The sequence below is a fragment of the Macaca fascicularis genome, chromosome 8 (genome assembly GCF_037993035.2).
Source record: "Macaca fascicularis isolate 582-1 chromosome 8, T2T-MFA8v1.1".
Taxonomy (NCBI): Eukaryota; Metazoa; Chordata; class Mammalia; order Primates; family Cercopithecidae; genus Macaca; species Macaca fascicularis.
In genome coordinates, this window is record NC_088382.1 from 62,184,455 (window position 1) to 62,212,040 (window position 27,586).

Consider the following 27,586-nt stretch of genomic DNA (forward strand, 5'->3'; position numbering starts at 1 on the left):
TACTTTGACTGTTGACTGCCTTGTTCTTTGAAACTGAAAAACACTCCAGTTATTTCCACATGTACCAAAGTAAGCATCTTTAATAAATGCTTTATTAAAACAAAAGTAATATGAGGCAAAGTATTGTTTATCAAAGGTTTTGAAATTTTTCTGTATAACTAAGTAATATTTCATTGAAATCATCCTTCCGCAAAATTTTGTTCAAGATCAGTATTTTCTCTTTCATTCTTCAGCCTTTCTGGTATTATTTATTCTTTAACTTTCTGATGAGTCTTCTGACATCTACATTTATCAAAAATGAACAGTATCATTTTTATAGGAGGCTACTCTTATCCAATTCTCTAAATATTTAAAGACAAAATTATAACTACCATACTTATCAATTTAAATTTCCTGGGGACCTCCCACAAACTCTTTTCCTTATGTATAGCTACTATCAGAATTTGGACTTTTCAAAAAGCATACATAAAACATCTTTTTAATATCGGTTATTCATATACAATTGTGTTAACTTCTCATCCCTCGCAAAGATCTCCACAATTCTAGAGAGATGTCAGATTTGGGATCTCACTGGTAATTTTTGCAATCTCATAATTATTTCCACTTTACTTTTTTGCTAAGCAAAAGGTGTACTAAATCTCATTTCATATCAAATAGTCTCTGTTGCAAATTTGCACGTTTCAAAAATCTATATGAACAAAAGCGTTACTGGTGCAGTATAAATGTAATTGCACCATGACATTTTATTCTGAAATTCTTCTCAAATCAGATACAATAAGCTTTATTTATTTATTTATTTGCCAAAGAGAGAGTGAAAGTGTGAGAGACTGAGAGACAGAGAAAGAGGCAGAAAGAGAAATACATTTAAAATAATGCTCAAATATACATCACAACAGACATCAGAAACAGAAGTTCAAAACAAACATCAGAAAAACCATCAACACAGTTCTAAACTTCAACCTTTGCTAACATCCACCCCCCCAAAAAACAAAAGTGAATGTTCTGACTTAAGACCTAAAAACTTGCTAAAATTCCGAGTGACTTAAATGTCAGTGTGAGCAGTATGCGGTTCAAAAGTTTTAAACTTACTTTTTTGTTTGTTTCCAAAACTTATATTTCTCTCCTCCCTGGTGTGCTGAACGGAAACACTAAAGCTGTTTCTTTGAAAGGTAGTTCCCATGATATGACATCCAGTGCCTTTGACTGCTTAGAGATAAGCACCTGCGTTTGTGTCCCCTCCTTACGTCACACCTCCCTATTCAGACCTTCTCAATATGATTCACATTTGCACATCAACAGCCTCATGCGCATACACAGATTTTTTTCGGCTCTGGGCCCAAAACTTTCACTTTAATTTTCATCACATGATTGCTGTGGCATATGTCCTTCCAAACCTCCCATATATCAGTCATCATGCAAATGAGATGGAATATCACTCCTCTGCAGCAGATGGCCAGGGATGATAACAATGGCTCAACAGAGGAGATTCAATGTCCCTGACTTTATCGCCACGGCAACAACAACCTAAAATATATGTAATGGAAGTGGTGCTTATTAATTTTGCAGGCTCGAGTGTTCTGATTTTGTGAGTGAATGGGCTGAGTTAAAAAGGGGGCTGTGTCCTCCTGCCTCTAGAAGACTATCTATAAAAGCCAGGGACCTGGAAATTATTTTCAGTGACTAAGAAGGCAACAGCCTAGCAATTATTTGAGTAATTAGGTGTAATTCCTCCCTGTAGGCCTTGTACCCTCCTGTGCTTGCTTCACAGAAGCTCACGAATTAGACAGGCACAGATACTGAAAAGAAAAGTGCCTCAAGATACAGCGGGAGAGCTTGCAGGGGCCCTGTCACTTGGCCTCCACCAGGCTTGGTAAACACAAGCCCCAAGCTATAAGTAAATAGAGGCCCCACTTCACAAACACAGACCAATTAAAATGACAAAGGCAACCACACTTCTGGGTGGAGCTTAGGAAAGCTTTATGCTGCACTAGACTCCGTGTGAGTGGCACACAGAATGGTCTCTGCGCGGCCCCGAGCGCTCTATTTCCATGACTGGCTGTCAGGATTGGACACTTGCTCCCACGTCTCTGCAGGTTATGCTGCTCTCACAGGGATTTTTTTCATGGGGCTACTTTTTTCCCTGACTCCAAGTGGACATTTGATACCCTTCCCACTCCTAACAGTATTTTAAAAAATTAAGTAATGGAAAAGGCAGTTCATCCTCCCAAATTTGCCACAAGCCCTTTTACATCTTAAAGGAATGACTGTCAAACGGCCCAAACCAACGGGAGCTTTTATGAAACATGCAAGGATGAAAAATGGAGTGAAAAACCTGTCTCCAAATATTTTCCTGGAAACTCTTTTGAAAACACCCTCTACAACATTTTTCATACTAATCAATAGAAAGATTTAATTTTTTTCTGCTTGTAGGGCTGAACTACATATTAACATTTTTAAAACTTTAAGTTTCCTTATTTTTCACTGCTTTTAAGAAAACCACCATGGAAGCATCATCTTATAAGAGCAAACTCTACTCTGTGTCCATTATAAAAAAGACATGAATAAGAACTTGTTGCCTTGGAAGAGAAGAGCTGTAAAAATCAAAGAGGAATTCAAACCTTTTCGTGTCCTTTCAACATTCAATAAACCTCAGACACTGTGCAAGGCTCTCTGTACAGATGAGGCACATGAGAGAAAATAGCTCAGTCTTCTCTTCCAGAAAGATCTAAATAAATTGTTCGAGGTCCCTTGCCCCATTGCTCCCTCACAGTGTTTTGGTTTTTTGAGAGGCACTTTCACCCCCTCTGGCTGGCCCCAGCTTTCTTTCCCTGGAGTTCATTCCTCCCAAGGAACAGGAAGCACAGGAGAGGAAATGGAGCCTCCTAGCCAGTGATGCTAACTTCCTTCAAGTCTATATCCATCAAAATAAAGCCAGTCCATCACTTGCTTAAATGGGGTGCAACACTACATGCTTTACCACCTGACTTTAAAAACAGTTATCTTTCCCATGCGAGGGAGTGTATGCATGCAGATTCACTTTCCTTCTTAGCATGTGGGCTAATATCAATTCATCAATGTTTTGCAGTACATTTGGCATTGTGAAGAATATAATTGCCTAGTGCAAAATTTCATTGTGCTATTTAAAGGTGATACTCCAACGCAAAGACAAATTTGGAGCAGCAAATGTCCAATCTGATTTTTTGCTTGTTTGTTTTGAGAAGTGTCTCCCTCTGTCACCCAGGCTGAATGAAATGCAGTGGCACAATCACAGCGCACTGCAGCCTCAACATCCTGGGCTTAAGCGATCCTCCTGCTTCAGTCTCCCAAAGTGCTGGGAATACAGGTGTGAGTCAGTGCGCTCGGTCATCTAATCTGAAAATTCCCACACTAAGAGTATACAGAGAACTTAAACTCCATGTGAAATGAATCTCTACACTGAGCTATCAGTGATAGCATTAGTGAACCAATACATGAGGCAAATGTGGTTGCCACAGGTACAGTGTGGCGACAACATGGATTTCTAGCTGACAGTGCACCTGATCAATTTTAGTGGTTTTAATGAATATCATTATCAGAAATAAAGTCACCTAATAATAGGAATTAAAAATAATAGCTCTTTGGGACACAAATGACATACCATACTATTCACCTATTTTAAGTATATAATTAAATAACTTGTAGTATATTCATAGTGGTGCAACTGTTAGCAAGATTTTAGAACATTTTCATCATTCCTTGCCAAAAATGTCATACTCATTAGCAGTCACTCCCCATTCACCACACTTCCACCCACCAATTCCCTCCCTCACACCCAGGCAACCACTAATCTATTTCCGTCTGTATAAATTTGCCAATTTTGGACATTTTATAGTAATGGAATCACATAATATGTTGTCCTTTATTACTGGCCTCTTTCACTTACCACAATACTTTCAAGGTTTATCCACATTGTAGCATGTATCAGTACTTTATTTCTTTGTATTATTGATTAATATTCTATTATTTGGATATACTACATTTTATTTATCCAGTCATTGATGATGGACACTTATAAATAAGGATACTATAAACACTCATGTACAAGTGTTTGTGTGGACATATGTTTTTATTTCTCTTGAATAACTACTTAGAAGTAGAATTGCTGGATCATTTGGTAATCTCTATATTTAATTGTTTGAGGAACTGCCAAAGAGTTTTTCAAAGTGTCTGCACAATTTACATTTCCACCAGCAGTGTATAAGAGTTCCAACTTCTCTATATACTCACTAACACTTGTTATTGTCTATCTTTTCTATTATGACTGTTTCAGTGGGTGTGAGGTGACATTGCACAGTGGTTTCGATTAGCATTTCCCTAATGACTAATGACACTAGCATTTTTTTTATTGTGCTTATTGATCATTTGTATATCTTTTTTGGAGGACTGTTTATTCTGAGCTTTTACCCAGTTTTAAGTTATTTGTCTTTTCATTATTGAGTTGTAGATGCTCTTTATATGTGTATTCTAGATTCAAGTTTCTTATCAGATATAGAATTTGCAAAACTTTTCTCCCATTGTGTGGGCTGTCTTTTCACTGTCATGTTTTCCTTTAAAACACAAAGGATTTTATTTTGATGAAGTTCAATTTATCTATATGTTTCTTTAATTATTTGTGCTTTGGTGTCATAGCTAAGAAACTATTGCCAAATTCAATGTCACAAAGATTACACCTGTTTTCTTCCAAGAGTTTTAGAATTTTAATTCTTACATTTAGGTTTTTTATTCATTTTGAGTTAATATTTGTATCTGCTGTGAGGTAGAAATCCAACTGCATTCTTTTCCATGTGAATATCCAGTTGTTCCAGCAACATTTGTTGAAAAGTATATTCTTTTCCTATTGAACTGTCTTGACACCCTTGTTGGAAATCAATTGATCATAGACATGGGAATTTATTTCTAGACTCTCAATTCTATTTCATTGATGTACATATTTATCCTTATACCAGTACCACACTGTCTTGATTACTGTAGCTCTGTAGTGAGTTTTGAAATTGGGAAGTGTGAGTTCTCCAACTTTGTTCTTCTTTTCCAGGATTGTTTTGACGATTATGGGTCCATTGAATTTCTATATAAAACTTAGGATCAACTTGTCAACTTCTGAAAATAAGCCATCTGGGATTTTGATAGGGAATGTATTAAATCTGTACATCACTTACAACTTCTAATCCATGAACATATCTTTCCATTTATTTATTTTGGCTCTTAAAAATTTCTTTCAACAATGTTCTATAGTGTTCAGAGTTAAGATTTACACTTCTCTTGTTAAATTTATTCCTAATTGTTTTATGCTTTTATAAGCCATTGTAAACAAAATTGATTCCCTATGTTTATATCTTGCAACCTTGCTAAACTTGGTTCTTAGCTCTAAATAGCATTTTTAGTGGGTTCCTTGGGATTTTCTAAATACAAATCTGTATGAAAAATCATGTTGTCTGCAAATGGAAATAGTTTTACTACTTCCTTTCCAATCCAGATGACTTATATTTCTTTTTATTGCTTGACTGTCCTGGCTAAAACCCCAATATAGGGTAGAAGTGGCAAAAGCAGACATCATTGTTTTGTTCCTAATTTTATGGGGAAATACTTTGGTTTTTAGCATGATATTAGCTAATTTTGGAATTTTGGAAGCTCAGCTTAAAAGCGTTTTCAACTTAAAAAGCTAACTGCTTTCTGGCACAGTAACCTGCCCTACATTGGTGCAACCCCTAGGGAGACCAAAAACAAATCCTCTACTCTAAAATTTTACAAGTCTCTTGTGTGAGACCTGTCATGGTGCTGGCCAGACCTAATCCCTAGCTGTCCCTCTAAAACCTGCTGAGACACAACTAGAAGAGCCTGACACAGGGCATTCATTCTCTCTAGATTGGGCTATCTTTGTGACTCAGAGCATCCATGAGGTAGTCAGTAACAGCCTGGCAGGGCTAAGTGGGAGAGTTTCCCTTTGGATACTTCAGGTTCTCATAGTAAGGGTCAACTGGACCCCAAGTTCAGTGATGCTGGAGAAGCCAAACTGCAAGTTTGACTTCTGGGTCTTCCACCTGTCATGCCAGCATTTGTGCCATGCTCAGTCAGATTCAGGTGTAGACAGCACACCTAAATTCCACCTGCTGCCTGGGATTAAACCAATCAACCTCTAGACATAAGTTTATTGCCTGTTCACTTCATACTTGCAATATTTAATCTCTACATGTGGACTCTGGGTAATTTCTCGATCTATTTGCAGAAGTAGTTATATTTATAGTCAATAAGATGTAGCAAAGTAAAATCAGATATTATTAAAATCATAAAATCAAATGACATTTTGATAATGAATGAAAGATGATAAATGATTCCTATAATGATGATGATGATGATGATTATATTAGCAACAGTAATGATAGCTAAGACTTATTTTAGTGCTTATATTATGCCATGCACTGTTCTGAGTGCTTTTCATGGGTTAATTAGGAAGCAGAGGCACTCTTCCAACTAACTTTTCCCAGTCCAAACCGTTAGCCACTGAGCTAGAATTCAGACTCAGATGCTCTTAACCACAAGTACATGCTCTTAACCACAAGGCAATACTGTGAATTTCACTTACATCTACACATCCTACCAGCCAGTAAAAACCACCATGGATATGATAAGGAAACTCTCCAGTGAATTTTTCAGTGACCCTTTTCTTTTGTCCTTTGTCTTTTTTATAAGAAATTTATACCAGTAAAAAAAGTTTCTAATGCTGCATCTTCTAAACTTTTACAAAGCTGTTATCACTTAACAAAGTGAAGTTTTCTTCAAATTGATGTCATCAATAAGAAATCTTACTTATTTTTCTTTTAGCCGGTGATTCGCTCCATCAGCAGAATGAACGTGAACACTAAAATGAACATGACCATAATCTAAAATGAATATGAACACTAAGACGTAGTTTACAATATGGCGAGGAGTAAGGTATTTGCTAAGGAGTATTGTCTATCTATGTATATTTCTATACCTGTATGTATATCTATACCTACACCTATGCCTACACCTACGGCTGCATCTATATTTGTCTATTATGTCTATATTTATATCTTTTCAATATGGCTTTCATATCAGATGGATAAAGTTCTTGTTCTTCGCAAAGCAACTGAATTATATATGGTCCATGCATTTGGTACACAGCTCAATCACTCTGTCTTGTTCTTATTTATCATGTGACATGTGGCATCACCAGCTGCATGAAATCTGGCTTAAGATCCCTTTGCACACTTTATATGTATGATGAAGTGGAGCTTTAGATCATGGACTGTAGGTGACCTGAAACAGTTCCTGAAGTGTTCATCTACTTCATTCCTCAACCCTCTTACTCCCTCGCATTACTAGAGCTGGAAGCCCAGCCCTGGGCACGCACTGGGCATGTGTAAGTCATTCTAGCTGCACAGGTCAGTAATTTCTCATTTCTATGCACACTTCCTTCTTCTATACACATACACATACCACAGTTTTTTTCTATTTAGATTGATTTGTCTTAAACTAGTTTATTCTCCTTTTTACAGAAAGTCAAGTAAAGCTTATAATGACTCCACTTAGAAAAAAAAAACACACATTTCCTGGACAGATAATTTAAGTTCCAAGTTGTCTTCTAGCTGTGATTTGACATAGTAGACCACAATGTCTCAAACAAAGGATTCTCTGCAGCTTCCACAATTAGTTTTGTAAATGTGTATGGAATAAGTGTCTTTATGACTGAATAGTTGGCATTTAACACAACAAAAAGAAATGACAGAGCAAAAGAGGAAGGATGGTTTCAAAATGGCCTAAGCAAAACCAACAAGCCTGTTGGCAAACACTCTGAATGTCCTGGGATTGGAGGTGAGGGTGACATGCTGTGCTGATGCTCAGCTGCTGCCACTGATGGCTAAAGAGGGAAGAAAAAGAAAAAACACATCTAAATAAATCATTTGCAAAGACTTTTAAAATGGGTGAAGTGTTTCCAGAGTTCACACAATATTTTTCTTACACTTTGCTGAACAGACATCATGACCAGGGGCTATTTTGGCCCTAATCCCAGGAAATGAGGCAAAGATGACAAATGATGTGATTTGGGGGACTGTCTCGGATTTGGTGAGTCTCCTGTCATTCACTATTCATCTCTGCTCTACACCGTGGTTAAGAGCTTTCAGTCGTGTGGAAATGTTCAGTTTGTTAATGAGATTGTTCACCATTTCACTGCTGTAGGATTCAAGACCCTTTCTCATTTTCCTTGCTTGTTCTATGTTAACTCCCAAATATAAACTTTCTCAATCTTAGCAGGATGTTCAGATTTTAAGATTCTAGTTCTGTTGAGTCACTGATTAGTTACCATGCTGAGAATTATTTCTCTTTGCTTCCAATTTGGTTTCTATAACACATCTACCCATCCACGGCCTTGAGACTCAAACAAACCTTTTAGCATTCCCACAGCTCCCCACATCCCTTTAAAAATGTCTTTAACTACCTTTCCAACCCTATTTCCAAGGTTTTGACCCAACATTTCATCCTCCATTATCTGGGCTTTTAACATCTCCCAGGACCCAGTCTTTCTAAAAGCCCCAGAGAAATGTGTCTCATTCCAGGTTATCCTATTCCCTGCCTTCAGTATTATTTTTCTAAAAAGGAAATCCAGTGATCCCCATCCTGATGGCTTTCCTTTTCTTCCTGACAAACAATTAGACTATGTTTCCAACTGTCTTACTCAATTTTCTGTTGCTATAAGAGAACACCACAGATTGGGTACAAAGTTTATTAAGCTCATGGTTTTGCAGGCTGGGAAGTCCAAGAGCATGGCACCAGCATTTGCTCAGCATATGTTGAGGGCCTTCTTGCTGTGTCAAAAACATGATGAAAGGATGGAAGGGGAAGAGCATGTGTGCAAAAGAGAGACCCTGCTTTTAAAACAAAGCCACTCTAGTGAGAACTAATCCACTCTTGCAATAATGGAGTTAATCCATTTATAAGGGGGGAGCCCTAATGATCCAGTTGCCTCTCAAAGGCCCCATCTATCATCACCACCACAATGGCAACCAAGTTTCCAACACATAAACTTTTGGGGCATGCATTCAAACCACAGCACTGACACGCCTTTGAAGTTAGGTGTGGGTCTGTGCCAACGCAGTGCAGCAGTATGTGCCAACGCAGTGCAGCAGTATATGTATTTGGAACTTCTGGTATGGCAGTAAAACCCGCCCAAACAAAATCTGTAAGTTTTATTCCCTTCTACCGACCTCACAGGATGACCTCCAAAGCCACATGTTGAAGATGGCAGAGCTCCAGTGAATCTGAGTCCTGAATGACTATGTGTACCAAAGCACACAACTTCCCTCACAAAACAAGAACCTTTAAGACTATTTACATGACCAATAAATGAACTACTCTTGTGTTTGTGTCATTGTACATTTTTCTGCTGATTTCTAATAAAGTTAGTATTATCCAAATAAATACATCTCCTACGTAAGAGTCTTTTTCACCTGTAAGATTAAGTCCAAATTTCTGAGTACCATTTGAACTTTCTCTGTTTTGCCCAAGGCTGCCTTTGCAACTGCCTTACCTCCTACTCGCTGCACACAGACTGCACTGTTGACTTCTCTCCATTTACTGAAGGCATCATGCTCATTCTAGCCTGGGGAAAACTTTATTTAATCTCTAGACATCATTTGCGAGGCATAAGTGACTGTCTCCCAGAAAACTCTTATCAAAAGGGGCCAAAACTTTTTCCACTGCTCAACTCAGGCTGAGTTGTTACAAAGGTTGCGGTTTTTCCCCTGAAGCCCACATCTGTAGAGCCCCTTCGGCTGACGTTGTGCCTCAGTGCTTCTGTGAAGGGCTTCTCCTGTCTCCTTGGCTTTTAGTTGCCCCAGTTTGAATTCTCACAAAGAGCAGTTTAAAAATAGTGCTGGTTTCCATTTCCCACACACATCCAGATTAGAGAATGATCAGTGATTAGCACATTGCAATTTGAGAAGACTTTATTCTTCTGGCATGTACAGAGAAGATGTGGTTGCTCCTGGGCTCCTCCATCTAACCCATTTCCCAGGTAGATATACAGATAGCTCAAGATACTTCAAGCTTTGCAGAGAAAACAAGCTACCTACATAATCCCAAAATATTAAAATAGATCTATAAACCGTTGACATTGGAAGATTTTGAAGTTATCAAATGCAAGTGCTTACCCAGAGCTGAATTTCACAGAACATCTCTGACAAGGATGTACTCAAGTGACTGTGGAGGGCATCAGTTCTATCTATCTATCTATTAGCGTGGCACTCTGAGTGCCAAGTGTTGTTCCTCATTTTTAACTATGGTTATGATCAATATCTTGGTGTTCTCATTTTTCTGTGTATATTTAATCCTACTAATTTCTCATAATACCATGTAGATTTTATTTTATTTCTTTTTTTATTTTTTATTTTTTTAAAGTAGAGACAGGGTTTCACTATGTTGGCCAGGCTGGTCTTGAACTCCTGACCTTAGGTGATCCACCCACCTCAGCCTTCCAGAGTGCTGGGATTACAGGTGTGAGGCACTGTGCTGGCTTTTTTTTTTTTTTTTTTTGGAGGGGGGTGGGGACAGAGTCTTGCTCTGTCGCCCAGGCTGGCGTGCAGTGGCATGATTTGGCTCACTGCAACCTCTGCCTCCTGGCTTCAGCCTCCTGAGTAGCTGGGATTACAGGTGCTTGCCACCACGCCTGGCTAATTTTTGTATTTTTAGTAGAGCCGAGGTTTCACCAGGTTAGCCAGGTTGGTTATGAATTCCTGACCTCAAGTAACCTGCCCGCCTTGGCCTCCCAAAGTTCTGGGATTGCAGGCGTGAGCCACCACGCCTGGCAATACCATGTAGATTTTTGTAAGTGAAATCCATCAGAGCTCCCTTTAGTTATCGTACACTCTTTAAAACAGTGATTTTTTCAACTGAATTTATGTCCAAGTGTTTTGGGGTACAGTGTCCTAATTCGTGAACATTAAGGAATAAGATTTTAAGAAAACTGATACCCATGTGGAAATTATAGAGATGCCTTTTTCTTATCAATGAATCTAGCGTGAAAATCACTGCAAATCATGTTTCACCCATCTGGGGTTTAAAAATTACCCATATCAGCCAATTAAAACATGTCTCTAAGATTTTTTGTAATTCAGTTCAGCAAAACAAAGCTCTTGTCTTTCTTGGGTGGCTGTGATATTTATTTGAAGCTATGGACACTAGCAGGAGAGAATGAAGCTCATTAAAAAAAAAAGGGAGAAATCCAGACACAAGAAGCTTAAGGGATAAAGTTCCCGGTTTTAATCATTTCTGAAACTCAAATGCATTCCTGCCCTTCCCACGAAACCTGACTTTTGTCCTCATAGTTTGAATTATTAGAATTCTGTCCTTGTGAACAAGAGTCCTGATAAATACATAGCATTTATTTTAAGTGCAAGAAGCTGAGTAATATTCAAGAACAGCTTTTGAAAATGAGAAAAAAAACAGAAGTATATTGAAGACAAATCTAGACTGCCCAGGACACCTGAATCTAAAGATGCTCAAAGAGTTAAGACACAGCTTAAAGGAGAAGTTCTGGCTCAGGAGAAATGTGAGAAGGTGGCCTTCAAACACCAGTGATTTCTGCAAATTTTTGTCTGTAATTGTTCATTTTCTAGAAAACATTTCTTCTACCTGGTCCCAAATGCTCCTCTCTAGTCTCTTAGTGGAGAATGAGAAAGGTGCCAGCTACCAAGAACTTAAATTCCAGAATAAACAGAAAAACAAATGAATACAAGGTGATGGCTGTGCGTGAAATAAAGCTGCACGATGGAACTGAGAATGACTGGGTAAGCGTCGGACAAATGATGGAAGGCGTCACTGAAAAGATGATGTTTGTTACCTGAAAGACTAAATATCTGATGGCAGAGAGCCCCAAGCAGAGGACAAGGCAACTGCTGAAGCCCTAAGGAGATAGAGCAGGAGCCTGGTATATTTGAAAGAAAATAGGAAGAGCCTCCGGTGCAACAGGTGAACAATGGGGAGAAGAGGAAATGAGGTCAGAGACCTGGCCAGGATCCTGTGATTTGGGGTTTAAGGCTGTGCCAAGATGTTTGGATTTACTGTAAGTGTGATGGGAAGTTATGGGAGGGCTCCAGTTAGAGGAGAAACACAATCTGGCTTCTGTTTTTAGAAGATTGCTCCAGCAGCAGTATGGAGAATAAATTGAAGGGATACAGAGTGGCAAGCAAGCAGACAAATGAAATGGCATTGAAACAAAGCAGACAGCCAAAGGCAGCTTATGTTCTAGAAGGGTGGCCATGGAGATGAAGAAGTATGGTCGATTCAGGAAATAGTTTGGGAATAGAATCCACAGAATTTGCTGGTGGTGAAATAAGAAATACTTATTTTTGGGGACTTGAACAACTTCATGGAAGGTAGTTCATTTAGTGTCAAAGGGAAACTGAAAGAAATGCCCTGGTGGGTTAGGAAAATAGAGTTATCTTGTAGCCATGATAAAATTAAGAATAAAATTATTATTTGGGGATAATTCTGGACTTTAGTGGAAAGTCTCATTTGGAATTTGGGTGTCATAGCCATGTAGCTAGTATTTCAAGATCAAGGGACTGGATAAGATTCCACAGGGAGGCTACAGTGAGGAAAGAACAGAAATCTAAGGGCCACACCATAGAACAAGCTTATATTTAGGGACAAGCACAGAAGGTGAAGCCAGGAGAGGAGGCTGAGCGGAAGTCACAGATGTCAAGAGAAAACAGTTGATTAAAAAGGAGCACGTGATTAACTGTATCAAGTACTGGCAGACAAATTAGTTGAGGACAGAAAAGATCATTGAATCGGCAATTTGAGGTCAATAATGTGGTCAAATACTATTTAAACTATGCAAGAGCAGTTTTGAAAATGGTGAGATTGTCAAGAACAATTAAAGGGAAAAATGCTATTGTAAGGATAAAATGCAATGATCTGAGGGAAAGCCAGGATGCCCAGAAGTGGAGGCTGGGCTGATGGATCTTTCAGGACTTGTTACAGTGGCAGTGAGCAGAGTAATAGGGATGTAAGCGTAGTTGGAGATGGGACCAGGGAAAAACTTCTTTAAACTGGAGATGTTGTTTTGTGCTGAAGACACCAGAGAAGGACAAACTGCTAGTGAAATAGAGAGAGGGTATGGTAACAGGAGCAAACCCTTAAAGAAGTGGACAGGTGTGGAATCCATTGCACACATGAAAAGAATGTATAGATTCAGGATGGCAGGCAGATCTCACAGGGGAAGGATAGCAGAGTTTCTGCCACTTTTTTTTTTTTTTTTTTGAGACAGAGTCTCACTCTGTTGCCCAGGCTGGAGTGCAATGGCGCGATCTTGGCTCACTGCAGCCTCCACCTCCCAGGTTTAAGCGATTCTCCTGCTTCAGTCTCCCGAATAACTGGGAATACAGGCATGTGCCACCATGCCTGGCTAATTTTTTTGGTATTTTTAGTAGAGATGGGTTTTCACCATGTTGGCCAGGCTGGTTTCGAACTCCTGACCTCAAGTGATCTGCCCACCTCAGCCTCCCAAAGTGCTAGGATTACAGATGTGAGCCACCGCACCTGGCCTCTTCCACTATTTCTTAGAGGAGCAAGAAAGTGTTGGTGGTTTGGGACTAGTGGGGGCTATAAAGCAGTCCCCTTTCTCTGCAGCCCTGTGCCTCTGGGTCAGTGTAGGTGTAGAGCTGAGGGGTCTCTGGAGAGGAGGAAGATTAAGTCTTAAGCAGGTGAATACAATTGAGGGCAGGTGTAGCAGAGGGCTGTGGTGGCCCTGAAGGGGTGGAATGATGAGTCATGGATACCTGTGCTTGGAAAGGCTGGGGACGTCATCATGGGGGGGCGGGGGGGAAGAGGGCGGGATGCTTGGAATGACTTCTGTGACAGTGCAGTGCAGTCGTTGGTGATGATAGGGTCACAGGTATGACAATGGGGATGAACTCTGAGGGGATTAACAGGTAAGATCCTGGGAGGTGAGGAGGTGGTGAACGAAAGGTCATACTTTAGGGAGCCAAGCATGTTGCCAAGAGTGGTATTAGGAGGGTGGTGAGAAAGAGGACCCTGGACTGGGGCTGGAACCATCTGGGAATATGCAGGAGTACACAGGAACCAGCAACAAGGAATAGCAAGGAACCTTAAGAGAGCAAGACTTTGCAATACATTGGAATGTTGGAAATTTGCAGAAGAAATAAGTTGAAAGTAGCAATGGGGTGCAAGACCATCAGCTCTCCTTCTAACTCAGAGGTAAGTTAAAAAATAAACATACCCCCCAAACCCTCTACACTCCCCTCAGAGGAGATTTAGTGCTGACGGTGTCCTCAGAAGACAGTGTACTAAAAGTTCCACATCTCCAAGAGCTTTAGTATTGAATGGGGAAATACATACCTATTATTAGCCAACCAAAAAAGCACGGTAGAATAATTATTATGCAGCCTATACTTAAGATAAGTGTTATACGTTTCCTTTGCTGCAGAAAAATGTTAAGCAGGGTATTCTCTCAACACACTTCACCTGGGAATCCACAGAGAGCACATGGCTGCCAGGCTTGGTGGCAAAAAGCAGAAACTTCTGGCTGCCAGGTCCTGAGCTGATCTTAGACACATTCTCTCTGGGAATTCCTAGACTGCTGTCTCATTTCCACTTCCATCTCAGCATCTAATTCATCTAGGGCAGACATCTGAGATCAGAGTGAGATTAATAGGACACAGACCAGGAAAATACATGTAATGATCATAGTTCACCCCAAAATATGAACTTGGTGACTTATTGTTATTTGTTTACCCTCATCAGCAAGTTCCCTTTGGGAGGAATAGAATGCATTGGAATGTGTCACTGTGTGTTTGCCGATTAGGACAAAATTCAAATACTGAGAAATATCAGAGAGTATTTTGGTCCATTGTGAATGGGTCTGTACATCCTAAAATGAATCCTCGTCCTTCTTTATCTCCAGCAACTGAGTGGTAATGAAGACAGCAATCACAGCCTTCCCAGGTCTTCTCCTATTCAAAGAGTTGTCTGCAAGTTTTAAGTGTGTTTCAACTACCGTACTAAGCATTGACAAAAGATGTATAGACTAGCTCCTGACTTAACGGGTTTTAAAAGCTCGAGCATACCAAGGACACACATGAAGGAAGAGCTCCTCCCGACATTCAGCAGGCCTGGCACATTCTACAGATGGCTGGGTGGGGACACAGAAGCAGAGAAGAGCATCTGTCTATCTATCTATCTATCTATCTATCTATCTATCTATCTATCTATCTATCTATCTATCTCTATCTACCAAAATATTGTTTGCCTAGAAAGAACTTACAGCAGCTTATAAGAATTCATGAAATACACAGGTGTGTAATAAATCTAGAGGAGGAGCAAAGGAAGAAAAAACCAAGCTAGGAGACATAAAAGAGGCCAGGCATATGCTGAAGAACACAAGAACGCAGAGCAGAAAGCCCTGATCCCTTGGGGCTGGAAGGTGGCACATGCCGCCAACATTGCTGTAAAGCCTCTTGACAAGCACCATGTAAGGGGCACCTGTTACACAGCTCACAGCACCAACAAGGTCACAGCAGACCTGCTGCTTGGGAGAAGTGCAGCTACTCTTGGCACTGAGGTCAGACTGAATGTTTGTCTTACTCTGCAGAACACAGTGGGCAGTGCCCTCCACAGCATCCTCACAGCACGTTTTGATGCTGTTCCTCAGTACAGAATGCTGACATCAGTGTGTGGAGTCCAAACTGAACAGTTCTGCTGCTGTAACTTAATCTACGGAAAAATTTTAGACTACCCAGGATATTCTTCAAACACTATCACCAGATATTACTTCTATCAAAGATGTAGGCCAATGCTGGGCGGCAATGACTTTACACCTGAATAAGTGACCCATCACCCTCTATCTGGATGTGGACTGAGAGTTTACACCCAGGAAACCATTCTGATGAATTCTGTTGCAGAGATAAATGGGTGAATGCATTCTCACATGGCCTGAATCTGATGGTTTTCTCCAAGAAAATGGTGATGACAGGTGTAACCGGATGCCCCATTCCAAAGGATAAGATTAATGTAGTTCTGGCAAACCAGGCTTCAGAAAGATCTGCAGGTTGTCACTTAATAGGATGTTAGAAGTACATGAAGGCAAAATCTGTGTCACTGCTACAGACATCCCTGAGACAATACTAGCTGCCTGTTAGGCCAGCAAGCAGCTGGGCTAGGTGCGAGTTCAGTGCAAATAAGGGTGACTCCATGCAATCAGAAGCCACGTGTTGGAGTGGTCCTTGGGCAAATTAGAGTGCGTTATGAGCTGTTTGGATTCTCCTCTGAGTGACTCTTCCATGCATACTTTGAGAGCCAGAAGGAGAGTGACTCTTTTCTCTGCACTGCCAATTTCATGGTGGGATTATGTCGTCAAAATGGGAGATGGTCCTTAGAAGTCACTGGGAATTATTTTACAGATGTCCTTATTTTACAGATGAGGAAGTTGATAGAAGTTGGCGCAGGCCCAGTTTACTGGATTGCATATTGGATCTCTGACCCAGAATCTAATGTCTTTTATTCCGGCACTCTCTGCAGAAACATTCTCTCTTACAAGTTCAGAGATGGAAACTGCCGAGTGAGTCTGTGAAGGCTCTTAAAACTTATGTTGTTGAAGAAAAGTCAAAGTCATCCTTGAGTTTAAAAAACAGCTTGTGTTAATCAGGGCAAAACCACATTTTTATCCCTTGTAAATGATCTGTAATTTTTAATTAGTTAGTTTCCCCTCCCCCACACATGTAATATTTATCTAGAGAAAATTTGGAAAATAAAACAGAACGACAATAATTTGTTTTATTTTCCTACAGAATTTCTCTCATGGAAAAATGTTTTTCTTATTTTATATTATTGTGAATATACTGCATATAAAATTTTACCTTTTAACTTCATTTAACCTCATAGCATAAGAGCTAAATCATCTGAACTCTGTAAAAATTATTTTAGTGGATGACGTCAACACACTTAATTTCATCAAATGTTTGCTCTGTGATAAGCTCAATCATTTCCCTGCTGTGCTCCAGGGGCTTTTTAGTGGCTCTCCATTATACACAATGCTGTGATGGACATCCTTGTTTGAAAATGTCTTTTTCCCTTTTGTGTGTGTGTGGTGAGAACACTCACGACCTTCCCTCTTCACAGATTTTAAGTATATAGTACAGCATTGTTACCTGAAGTCCCCATGACATGCCTTAGATCTTTAAAACCTACTCATCTTGCACAACTGAAACTTAAAAATTAGTAAGTCTGTGATGTGATGGATATGAAATTAGTTTGATTGTAGTGATTATTATACAATGTGTCCACATACCAAATCATCATGTTGTACACCCTGAATATATACAACTTTGAAAAATGCATCTTCCAAGAAAAAAAAGTAGGCAAGTGGTTGTTTGGGGGTGATGCAGGGGCAAGGGGTGATAACTGAAGGCTACATTTTTTTTTTTGAGGTAGTGATTATGTTCTAAAATTGATAGTGGTGAAGTGTACACAACTCTTCAAATTTATTTAAATCTATTGAATTGTGCACTTTAAGTGGGTGAAGTGTGTATTATGTGAATTATGACTCAATCAAGTGGTTATAATTTTTTTTTTTTTTTTGAGATGGAGTCTTGCTCTGTTGCCCAGGCTGGAGTGCAGTGGTGTGATCTCGGCTCACTGCAACCTCCACCTCCCAGGTTCAAGCCATTCTCCTGCCTCAGCCTCCTGAGTAGCTGGGACTACAGGCGCCCGCCACCACGCCCGGCTAATTTTTTGTGTTTTTAGTAGAGACGGGGTTTTACCATGTTAGCCAGGATGGTCTCGATCTCCTGACCTCGTGATCCACCCGCCTTGGCCTCCCAAAGAGGGTTATAAATTTTTAAAGTCTCTTTCCTTATTTAGAATTATCTCAGAAAAAAATTTTAAAAATAAAAATACTGCACCAAAGTGTATCCATGTATTTAAAGTGTTTGATACCTTCTTCCAGATTGTATTCCACTACAGTGGTACCAACGCACACTGCCACCATGGATCCAGGAGAGACTTTTCCCATTCTCTTTCCAATAGTGAATCCGTAGTGCTGTTGAATAGCTTTCAAATCTCACTAAGGCACTATTCCTTGCCATGTGTAACATCTAGGGGCTTACCAATAGATACTCAATACCACCACTTCATAACTCTTCCCCAATTTTCCCTCCCTGAAAGTGCATGGAATCATGAAATCTAAGATTTTTGCAGGAAACAGATCTCACAGAAGTCATGAGTATGAATACCCATGTGGTTTATAATAATAGTTTTCCTTTAGTTTCTCTGTTCTCCACCCATGCATTATTAATACCTCCAAATGACATTCAGACTGCGATTCTGTCATTTATCTTCCTTCCTAACATATTCTTCTTTAAGTCATCATTTCCTTGAAGACAGTAGCTATTTTTTACACAACTGCAGTGCATTGTACAGTGTGTAATGCTGAGAAGAAGCTGTTCAACAAATGTTTGTGGAATACACAGATAAATGAACAAATGCTTTCTTACTGGTGCTGCAAGTAACTTTAAAGTAAAGTTTTGGTCTATTCACTTCTTAAAGGCTAAACTTAGGTTTATATATTTTGTCATTAAATTGAAGAGAGAACAAGAGGACATGCCTAAAGTTTTTGCAGATTAAGGCAGAGTAGTGGTTCATAAATGTTGAATACACGACTTTCTTCCCTAAGAACTATCTGGAGACCCTTATCTTACCCCATACAGAAAAATCAACTTAAAATGGATTAAAGACTTAAATGTAAGATCAGAAACTGTAAAACTCCTAGAAGAAAACAAAGGGGAAAAGTTTCATGGCATTATTCTTGGCAGTGATTTCATGGGCATAACACCAAAAATACAGGCAACAAAAAAACAAAAATAAACAAATGAGACTACAGCAAACTGAAAAGCTTCTGCACAGGCAAGGGAACAATCAACAGAGTGAAAATGCAACCCACAGAATGGGAGAAAATATTTGCAAGCCATATATGTGATAAGGGGTTAATCTCCAAAATATATAATGAACTTCTACAACTCAATAGCAAAAAAATCTGATAACCCAATTTAAAAATAGCCTAAGAACTTGAACAGACATTTCTCCAAAGGAGACATGCAAATGGCCAACAGATATATAGGTATAGATATAGATATAGATATAGATATGTTCAACATCACTAATCATCAGGGAAATGCAAATTAAAATAATGAGACATCACCTCACACCTATCAGGAAGGTGATTATAGACAACAACAAAAAAGACAAGTGTTGCGAGGATATGGAGAAAAGAGAACACTTGTATACTGTGGTTGGGAATGGAAATTAGTACAGGTTCAGCCATTATGGAAATCAGTATGGTGATTCCTCAGAAAAATTAAGAATAGAACTACCATATGATCCAGCAATCCCTCTTCTGGGTATATATCCAGAGGAATTAAAATCAGGGTCTCAACACTCCCATATTCACTGTAGCATTATTCACCATAGTTAAGATGTGAAAACAACCTTCATAAATGACAAGCACTGCATTCCACTCATGTGAGGTTATCTAAAATAGTCAAATTTATAGAATCAAATAATAAGATGGAAATTAGCTGGGAGGGGAAAGAAATGGGGAGTTATTAATCAATGTGCATAAAATTTCAGTCAAGCAAAATGAAACAAGCTCTAGAGATCTGCTGTACAACACTGTACCTAGAGTCAACAATAATGTGCACTTAAAAATCTGTTAAGAGAGCAGATTTCAATTAAGTGTTTTCAACACAATTATTTTAAAGACTATATGTTTAAAAGAAAAAGACTGGAGGAGCAGTGTGAAGAAGAAGAGGCGAGAACGACCCCCGGACCGACCAAAGCCCGCGCGCGCTGCATCCCGCGTCCAGCACCTACGTCCCGCCGCCGTCGCCACCATGCCCAAGAGAAAGGCTGAAGGGGATGCTAAAGGAGATAAAGCCAAGGTGAAGGACGAACCACAGAGAAGATCCGCGAGGTTGTCTGCTAAACCTGCTCCTCCAAAGCCAGAGCCCAAGCCTAAAAAGGCCCCTGCAAAGAAGGGAGAGAAGGTACCCAAAGGGAAAAAGGGAAAAGCTGATGCTGGCAAGGAGGAGAATAACCCTGCAGAAAACGGAGATGCCAAAACAGACCAGGCACAGAAAGCTGAAGGTGCTGGAGATGCCAAGTGAAGTGTGTGCATTTTTGATAACTGTGTACTTCTGGTGACTGTACAGTTTGAAATACTATTTTTTATCAAGTTTTATAAAAATGCAGAATTTTGTTTTACTTTTTTTTTTTTTTTTTTTTTAAAGCTATGTTGTTAGCACACAGAACACTTCATTGTTGTTTTTGGGGGAAGGGGCATATGTCACTAATAGAATGTCTCCAAAGCTGGATTAATGTGGGGGAAACACCTTTCCCTTCTAGTTTTGAGAGACTTCCTCTTGGTTCCCAGGAGGAGGGAGTCCCTGACTTTGACACACATGGCCACCTTGGCACAAAAGCCTTGTGGTATGGAAAAACAAATTTGTTTTTATGTCCTCTTCTCCCTTTCCATCTTTCAGCATAGACTTAACTCCCTTAAGCCCAGACATCTGTTGGGACCTGACCCGTAGTCATTGGTTACCAGTGTGTCAGGCAATCTGGACTTTCCAGTGATGCCACTGAGATGGCACCTGTCAAAACAGCATTGGTTCCATTTCTAGATTGTGGATCTTCAGATAAATTCTGCCATTTTCATTTCACTTCCTGAAAGTCAGGGTCGGCTTGTGAAAAGTTGTTAAACAACATGCTAAATGTGAAATGTCAACCCTCACTCTAAACTTTCCCTGTTCAGAGCATCAGATGAAGACTTCATTGGGTTTTATAGTGGCTTTCTGATTTTTGGTAGTCCATTGAAGAAGGGAGTTTGAAAGTTGTTGTATACTGTTAACGATTGTCTGCCCATGTCCTGCCTGAAATACCATGATTGTTTATGGAAAGTATCTTTAATAAAGCTGGATACAGTTTGGCTTGGGAAAAAAAAAAAGAAAAAGACTGGAAAGGTTCTGAAAAGAGCCAAAAAGTCCGTCTGAATTACTAACATCACATCCATATCTACGTTAAGCAGTAGTTGGACAGTTTTATCCATCATCCATCTGATACCAGCCTGAGTTGCAGTCTAAGCTGGGAATCATGGAGAGGGGAGGACAGACTGAGCCCAAATTATACTCACATGTGCTCAATAAACATCTAGTAGAATAAATTAAATTTGAATAAAAAAGAACTATCTGGAGAATTTCAACACAACAGAAGAAAATTTACAAAAGTTGTAATTCATAGGAGATCTTAATAAAAAACGTTTTGAAACATGAGAGCCCCCAGGTCCCCAAATGCCATAATAGCAGAATGAGTTGCATTTCCAGAGCACAATAGTATAGGTTAACTCGGAATATTCCACAATTCCCCACGTCTAAGAGTTACAGTCAACTCTAACATCATATGCATTCAGTTTTTCGAGCTTAAAAGTATACAAGGATCTGTCAACAGAAGCCTTTTATTTCTTTTACAACAAGAGAACACTGTTTATAATGTGACACTGGCTGCTCAGGCAAAATGGGTTCTATTAGAACTAATTTAATTTTCCATAAGTTGGTCTATTTGCATTTTGAGTCCCCAGTTAGATGACTAGGTGCTACTTTACAGATTGATCTTGTTTCAAGCTCTAGTGTATGGACAATGCTTAATCAGTGTGTATATCAGAAAATAAACATAATCATCAAGCACACTAATTAAGCCTAGAAAATGTTGCAACATGCATACAGTGTATGGATTAACAAGGCAATTCATTAAAATCTCAATTACACATACTATATTTCTCATACATTTTATTCCACAATGCTTCAGACGAGTTCAGCAGTTCTATAACCCATTGACACTACTCTCTTAAGTGAATTTCTTTTAAATCATGACACATCTGTGTATCCTCACTACACTGAAGGCCTCTACAGGAGTAACACTTCTGGCCTTAAACCGGATAACTTTGCAAACTTTTTTAAAGAAGTTAAAGAAGAAGAGGCCAACTGTTAATAGGAACCTTGAAAATAATTGAGACTGAAAGATAGAAATGTATCAAATGCAATCATCACTAAACAGTATCCTATTTCCACACTTTCACTCCTGAAATTTAATGATTGATATTTAGGTGCTACACAGAATTCCTTTAGAAGAAAATACATCAAAAAAAGTTAACATAAAATACATTATGTAGATAAAATGTTTCATGTAGATAAGACATTCACATGTGTATATACATATATATGTTAAATACTAGAAATGTATGTATATATGTAAAGTATACATTTCCTTTACCTGCAAACTTGGCTTTCAGCAATCAGTTATTTCTCAACCAAAATTCCAGTAGCGAGTATAACAGAAATAGGAAAAAGAGTTGTATGATGTTTCCGTTGCAAATTTCTTTTTTTGTTGTTCTGTCAAAAATCAGCCATTTCCTAAAAATATGTAATAAGTGGGGAGAAGGAGACAGGGGTAGGTCCTGTTTACTCCATCTTCTTCAACACCTTAATTCATGCATGCACTGATGTGTTTTCATAGTCACATTGTATCGCATTCTTGTTGCACATAGTTTTGATACGCAACACATCAATTTTCAAGGAACCATCACATTATAAGCAACAACCCAATTTTTAAAACTTGTCCAGATCTCCAGTTATGTTTTGGAGTCTATAAAAACCAGTTAATTTCATATTTTAATAATTCTTGTATTTTTCCCTTTTCCCCAATTTTTTGTTTCAAAGAAAGCTATTTATGAAACAGTGTCATTTTGTTTAAATTTCACCTTTTTACTTGTTAAGTACTTACTTGTGGGAAATACACAGAACGTTGTTTATGTTTTTATCTTAAGTCAAGTCAAAAGTCACAAGAGCTTTGTGACATTTTAATTCTGATGTTTTTTTAAACTGAGAATGTTACTTATTCCTCCAGATTAAAAACCTGCCAGCATTGGTAGGTTTGGTTTCTGTATGATACACAGAAAGCAAAAGCCCTAGACATTAACCAATATAAAATTTGAATTTAAATACTTAAAAATAATTTAATGAAAGATGTTTCCATATTTTTTTTTTTACTTCAAGCAAAAACTAAAAATAAACCTTAACTATTGAACCTGGAAATAGGGAAACTACATGAGTAAATAAAAACTTGTGACCTTGTGAATGGCAACGACACTGTTTTCTGCCATCTAAATATGATGTTGCTTATTTTGTCCTTTTAAAAAGTAAATTATAAATAAAATGAGATGGATGACTTTTGCTAAAGTTCAGTTCAAGTTTAAATTCATTTGTTTCAGTTTATTAACTTTGAAGCGATTTTGTCTCAGGGCATTTCGTGTGTCATATCATCACGCTTTGCAAATTCAATCCATCACAGCTGAAGGTCCAAACCATAATCGTTCCTTCATTATGAAATGCAAGTGCACGGAAAGTAGATGTGTATCTGGGGTAAATTATTATCCTCTAACTAAAAAGTTGGAGGAGTTATAGAAAATAGGCTATGGTTTTTAGAAACTAAGCAGACATATCTGTAAAATGAAGCTGTTAGAATAAATCATTTAATATTTTTTAGGAGAAGGGCATCACAAACCATTTTGTGAAGCAAATAAAACCTGCGAGCCCTGTTCATGAGTACATCTGCACAGTTACCAATATGAGATTCTTCATAGCACTGTGAGATGGTGCTTCTCATACCCACACCTCATAAGTGACACAAGAGAAAACAACCAGAAGTCCCCTAAATTTAGGAGGTCAGAGTCCATCAGTATAGCAAGCAGCAAGAAACAAATGTGAGAAGCACTTCTTTACGGACCCAGGAAAACACACCACCCTACGCTACACAACACACACACACACCATATGCATACCACATCCTACACATCATACATGCAGACCACACAGACCACATACCACACACACACACACACCCTACATGCACACTGCACACAAGCCATCACACATACACACGACACAATGAAACACACACCACGCATATCACATACCACACACACACCACATGCACACCACACACCACACATAGCACATACACACCACACAGGCAAACTACGCACCACACACACCAAACACACACCACATACACACACCCCATACATACCACACACACACACCACATGCACACATACCACATGCACACCATGTACCATACATCACACATACACACCACACACACCATACACACAAACACACACCACACACACACATCACACATGCAAGCCACACACCACACACATCAAATGCACACAAGATACCACATGCACACACACCACACATACCACACAGGCATAACATATATCATACATCACACACACACACCACAAACTACACATATACCACATAATCACACACTACATACACCACACACACCATGCATACACATACCACATACCACATACCACACACACACATACCACACAGACACTACATACCACACCTCACACAAACACACCGCGTGTCACACATACACACCATACATGCACAGCCCCCCACACACATGCCACATACTACACATATACACACCATATGTTCACACACACATGCAACACCTACACACACCACACCTACACACACCACACACAACGCATGCACACCAAACATAAGATGACCTCTATGAAAGCAAAAAAAGAAAAGTTATTTTCCCAGTTCTTTTAGGAAAATTATGCTAGACATTCCAGGAGCCTACGTTGTGTGGCAGGAGGCAAACACCTTGCCTCAGTGAGGGCGTGGTGCCTCCTGGTGCCCCTCCGCCCATTCTCTCTCCGATCACACACCCCCAATGCCACCACAGCAGATCACCTCAATTACCATCAACAAAACCAAGTCCATGCCTTTATCTCCACAGGGAGTTAAATACTCTATTTTGAAGGTGGAAAATAAAGAATTATCTGCTATAAAATCTTTTTTTTTTTGAGACAGAGTTTTGCTCTAATTGCCCATGCTGGAGTGCAGTGGTGTGATCTCGGCTCACTGCAACCTCTGACTCCTGGGTTTGAGCAATTCTCCTGCCTCACCCTCCTGAGTAGCTGGGATTACTGGTGCCCGCCACCATGCCCAGCTAATTTTTGTATTTTTAGTATAGATGGGGTTTCGCCATGTTGGCCAGGCTGGTCATGAACTCCTGACCTCAGGTGATTCACCCACCTTGGCCTCTCAAGGTGCTGGGATTATAAGCATGAGCCACCGCGCCCGGCCAAAGGCTATAAAACTTTATGTTTCAACTGTGTTGGAGACCTCTTGGGTCAGAGACTGCCTGAAGGACTGCAGAAGGCATGGAGTGGCACGGTGCTGAGAGAGGCCTCAGAAGCCACAGGAAGCACTCTGGATGTGAGAAACAGAGACCAGCTAAAGACACTCGTCACCATCACATCCACTCCTGCTCATCTCACATCCACTCCTGCTCATCTCACATGCACTCCTGCTCATCTCGAGCCTGGTTCTTGGGTGACATCATAAACCACCTCAAGTCCTCTCCGCTTCCAGCCCCTGAACCATGGAAATCAAGGATCTTCTCTTTATCCTAAAGCATGATGATACCCCCCTAATAGCAGAATGTAGTACTTTTCTCCACTTTCTTCCACTGCAATGTTGAGATTTCTAACCAAGGAAAGAATGTACCATATCATGATGTTCTTAGACTGCAGAAGAAATGTATTAAATATCATTTTATCTATGTTTGTGGTTTTGATGATCTATGCTTTGCCTCATCGGAAAGAGGATTTGAAGTACTTATAATTATGCTCTTAAAAACATGCTAAACATATAAAATACTGTATTTCTTCATCAAGGTGAATAACTTTAAGAGTAGAAATAAACTTAGATGCTTAATCTCACCATCAGCAATACTTAGAAATCATAAAATAACAAAAGTATTTTAGGTCATCTTTTAATTCAAGGATTACTTAAAAGTTCTACATTTTCCAGGTCTTGTTGCTGAGATGAGTATATTTTCATATGAAGAAAAAGTGATCCTTTAAGACCATTTTTATCTCATAATCTTTTATTTTCTGTGTTATCAGAGCAACCACACAGACCTGATAGCAATTCCATTATTGATAACAGCCATAAAATAGAAAATGGGTAATTGGAGTGAACAGGACACATCATTAGGTTTTGCATAATATTGTATAACTGCACAAAATATTATTAATTGTTTTTATAAAGATACAATATGCTTTAGTAGACAGAACTTCCTAGCTGATAATAGCAATACCACATTTACCAATGACTCTGAAAGCTACACATTTTGGCTTGCTTATCTTGAGTTGGATGAGTGGATTTTAATCTAAACGTTGACAGCATCCTCTTAACAGATTTTAGGCCAGGAATGAGCATAATGATTGTCCCCTGACATCAAACATTCTGGGAAAGAGCTTTCTTCACAGAGGATGATAAGGCATTATGTAGATTCTATTTGCTGAGCTATATGGAGAGTCAATGGTGTAAAAATAAAAACACCTTCTTGTGCAAAAAAAATGAATATACAGAATATTTTTAAACATAGGCAAATGATTAAATAACATATACATGGAGGCAAGAAAGGAAGCTGACAGATATCTGGGGGACATCTACCAACCTCTGGTTCCCTGGAGCTCTGGTTTTAGTTCACTCTGCAAAGTGAATGGAGATAAAGCCCTATCCTAGCTATTCAATTTGGGAAGGAGATTTGGAGATACTACCCCTTTTCCTTCTACTCCCAACGCCCGCTCCTTGGGAAGCCCAGAGCCTTGGAAAGAAATGCTCATGATGAAAAGAGAACTAGGAAAAAAACACAAGCACACACACAAACAAACACACTTGCCCTACCAAGAGTCACTGACAGAAAACTGTCATGCCTCGGACCTGCCTCTGAGAAAAGGTGGAAAACCACCTACCTAGATATGCAGAGTAAAAATCCCACTTTCAAACAATAATAATAACTTGTAACAAGAATTCGGCCCTCACATGGGCATGGCACTAGAATTCACCTACTGTTGTGGCCCCTAAAAAGGCCAAGTTAAGAGTTTAGTTTTCAAGTGGTCTGGGTTGCCTCCTGCTGGAGGCAAGTACAAATTCCCCTGAAGGAAGAGATTTGCAATGAATCTTGGAAGAATCCCCCAGGTAAAGTTCCAATGCATACAAATGCTCAAGTCTTTTAAAAGACAATAATAAATCAGAAAATAATTTTTAAAAAAATAATAAAACTAATGAGTGAGAGACAGTAAACAGAAGAAAAAGACAGCAGTGTCGGACCCATAAAGACTGCAAATTGTGGGAATAACAGTTAGAGAATATAAAATATTTAGCATAGTTAAAGCAGTCAATGAACATATCTAATCTATGATTATTGAAGAGGAAACTATTAAAAGTGACAAGGCAGACTGACAAAGAATTAAGTATAACATCTAGGAATAAAAACTACGTAACAAATAAAATAATAACCTTGGCATGCGTACCTAACAACAGGTTAGATACATGTAAAGAACTGGGAGACA

The 27,586-nt window shown here is 39.2% G+C and overlaps 2 protein-coding genes and 1 long non-coding RNA gene across 8 annotated transcripts in view; 1 reads left to right on the forward strand and 2 right to left on the reverse strand.

The window, feature by feature from the left end:
* Positions 1-1,188, reverse strand: part of ST18 (ST18 C2H2C-type zinc finger transcription factor) — a 146,204-nt gene extending 145,016 nt beyond the window's left edge. For all 5 annotated transcript variants that reach the window (XM_073998811.1, XM_045398240.3, XM_005563304.5 and 2 more), the window contains exon 1: positions 1,090-1,188. The gene's annotated coding sequence lies outside the window, so the exon portion shown is untranslated. The remainder of the gene's footprint in view (positions 1-1,089) is intronic.
* Positions 1-27,586, reverse strand: part of LOC135964731 (uncharacterized) — a 195,001-nt gene that overhangs the window by 31,454 nt on the left and 135,961 nt on the right. The gene's annotated exons all lie outside the window — the stretch shown is intronic.
* On the forward strand, positions 19,861-21,058 carry LOC102115969 (non-histone chromosomal protein HMG-17). The gene has a single exon (XM_005548089.4). The coding sequence runs from the start codon at positions 19,965-19,967 to the stop codon at positions 20,235-20,237; it is 273 nt and encodes a 90-aa protein (XP_005548146.2). The 5' UTR covers positions 19,861-19,964; the 3' UTR covers positions 20,238-21,058.

Bases quoted from the DNA above. Each gene is read 5' to 3' on its own strand.
- LOC102115969 (XM_005548089.4), top strand. From the start codon at position 19,965: ATGCCCAAGAGAAAGGCTGAAGGGGATGCTAAAGGAGATAAAGCCAAG.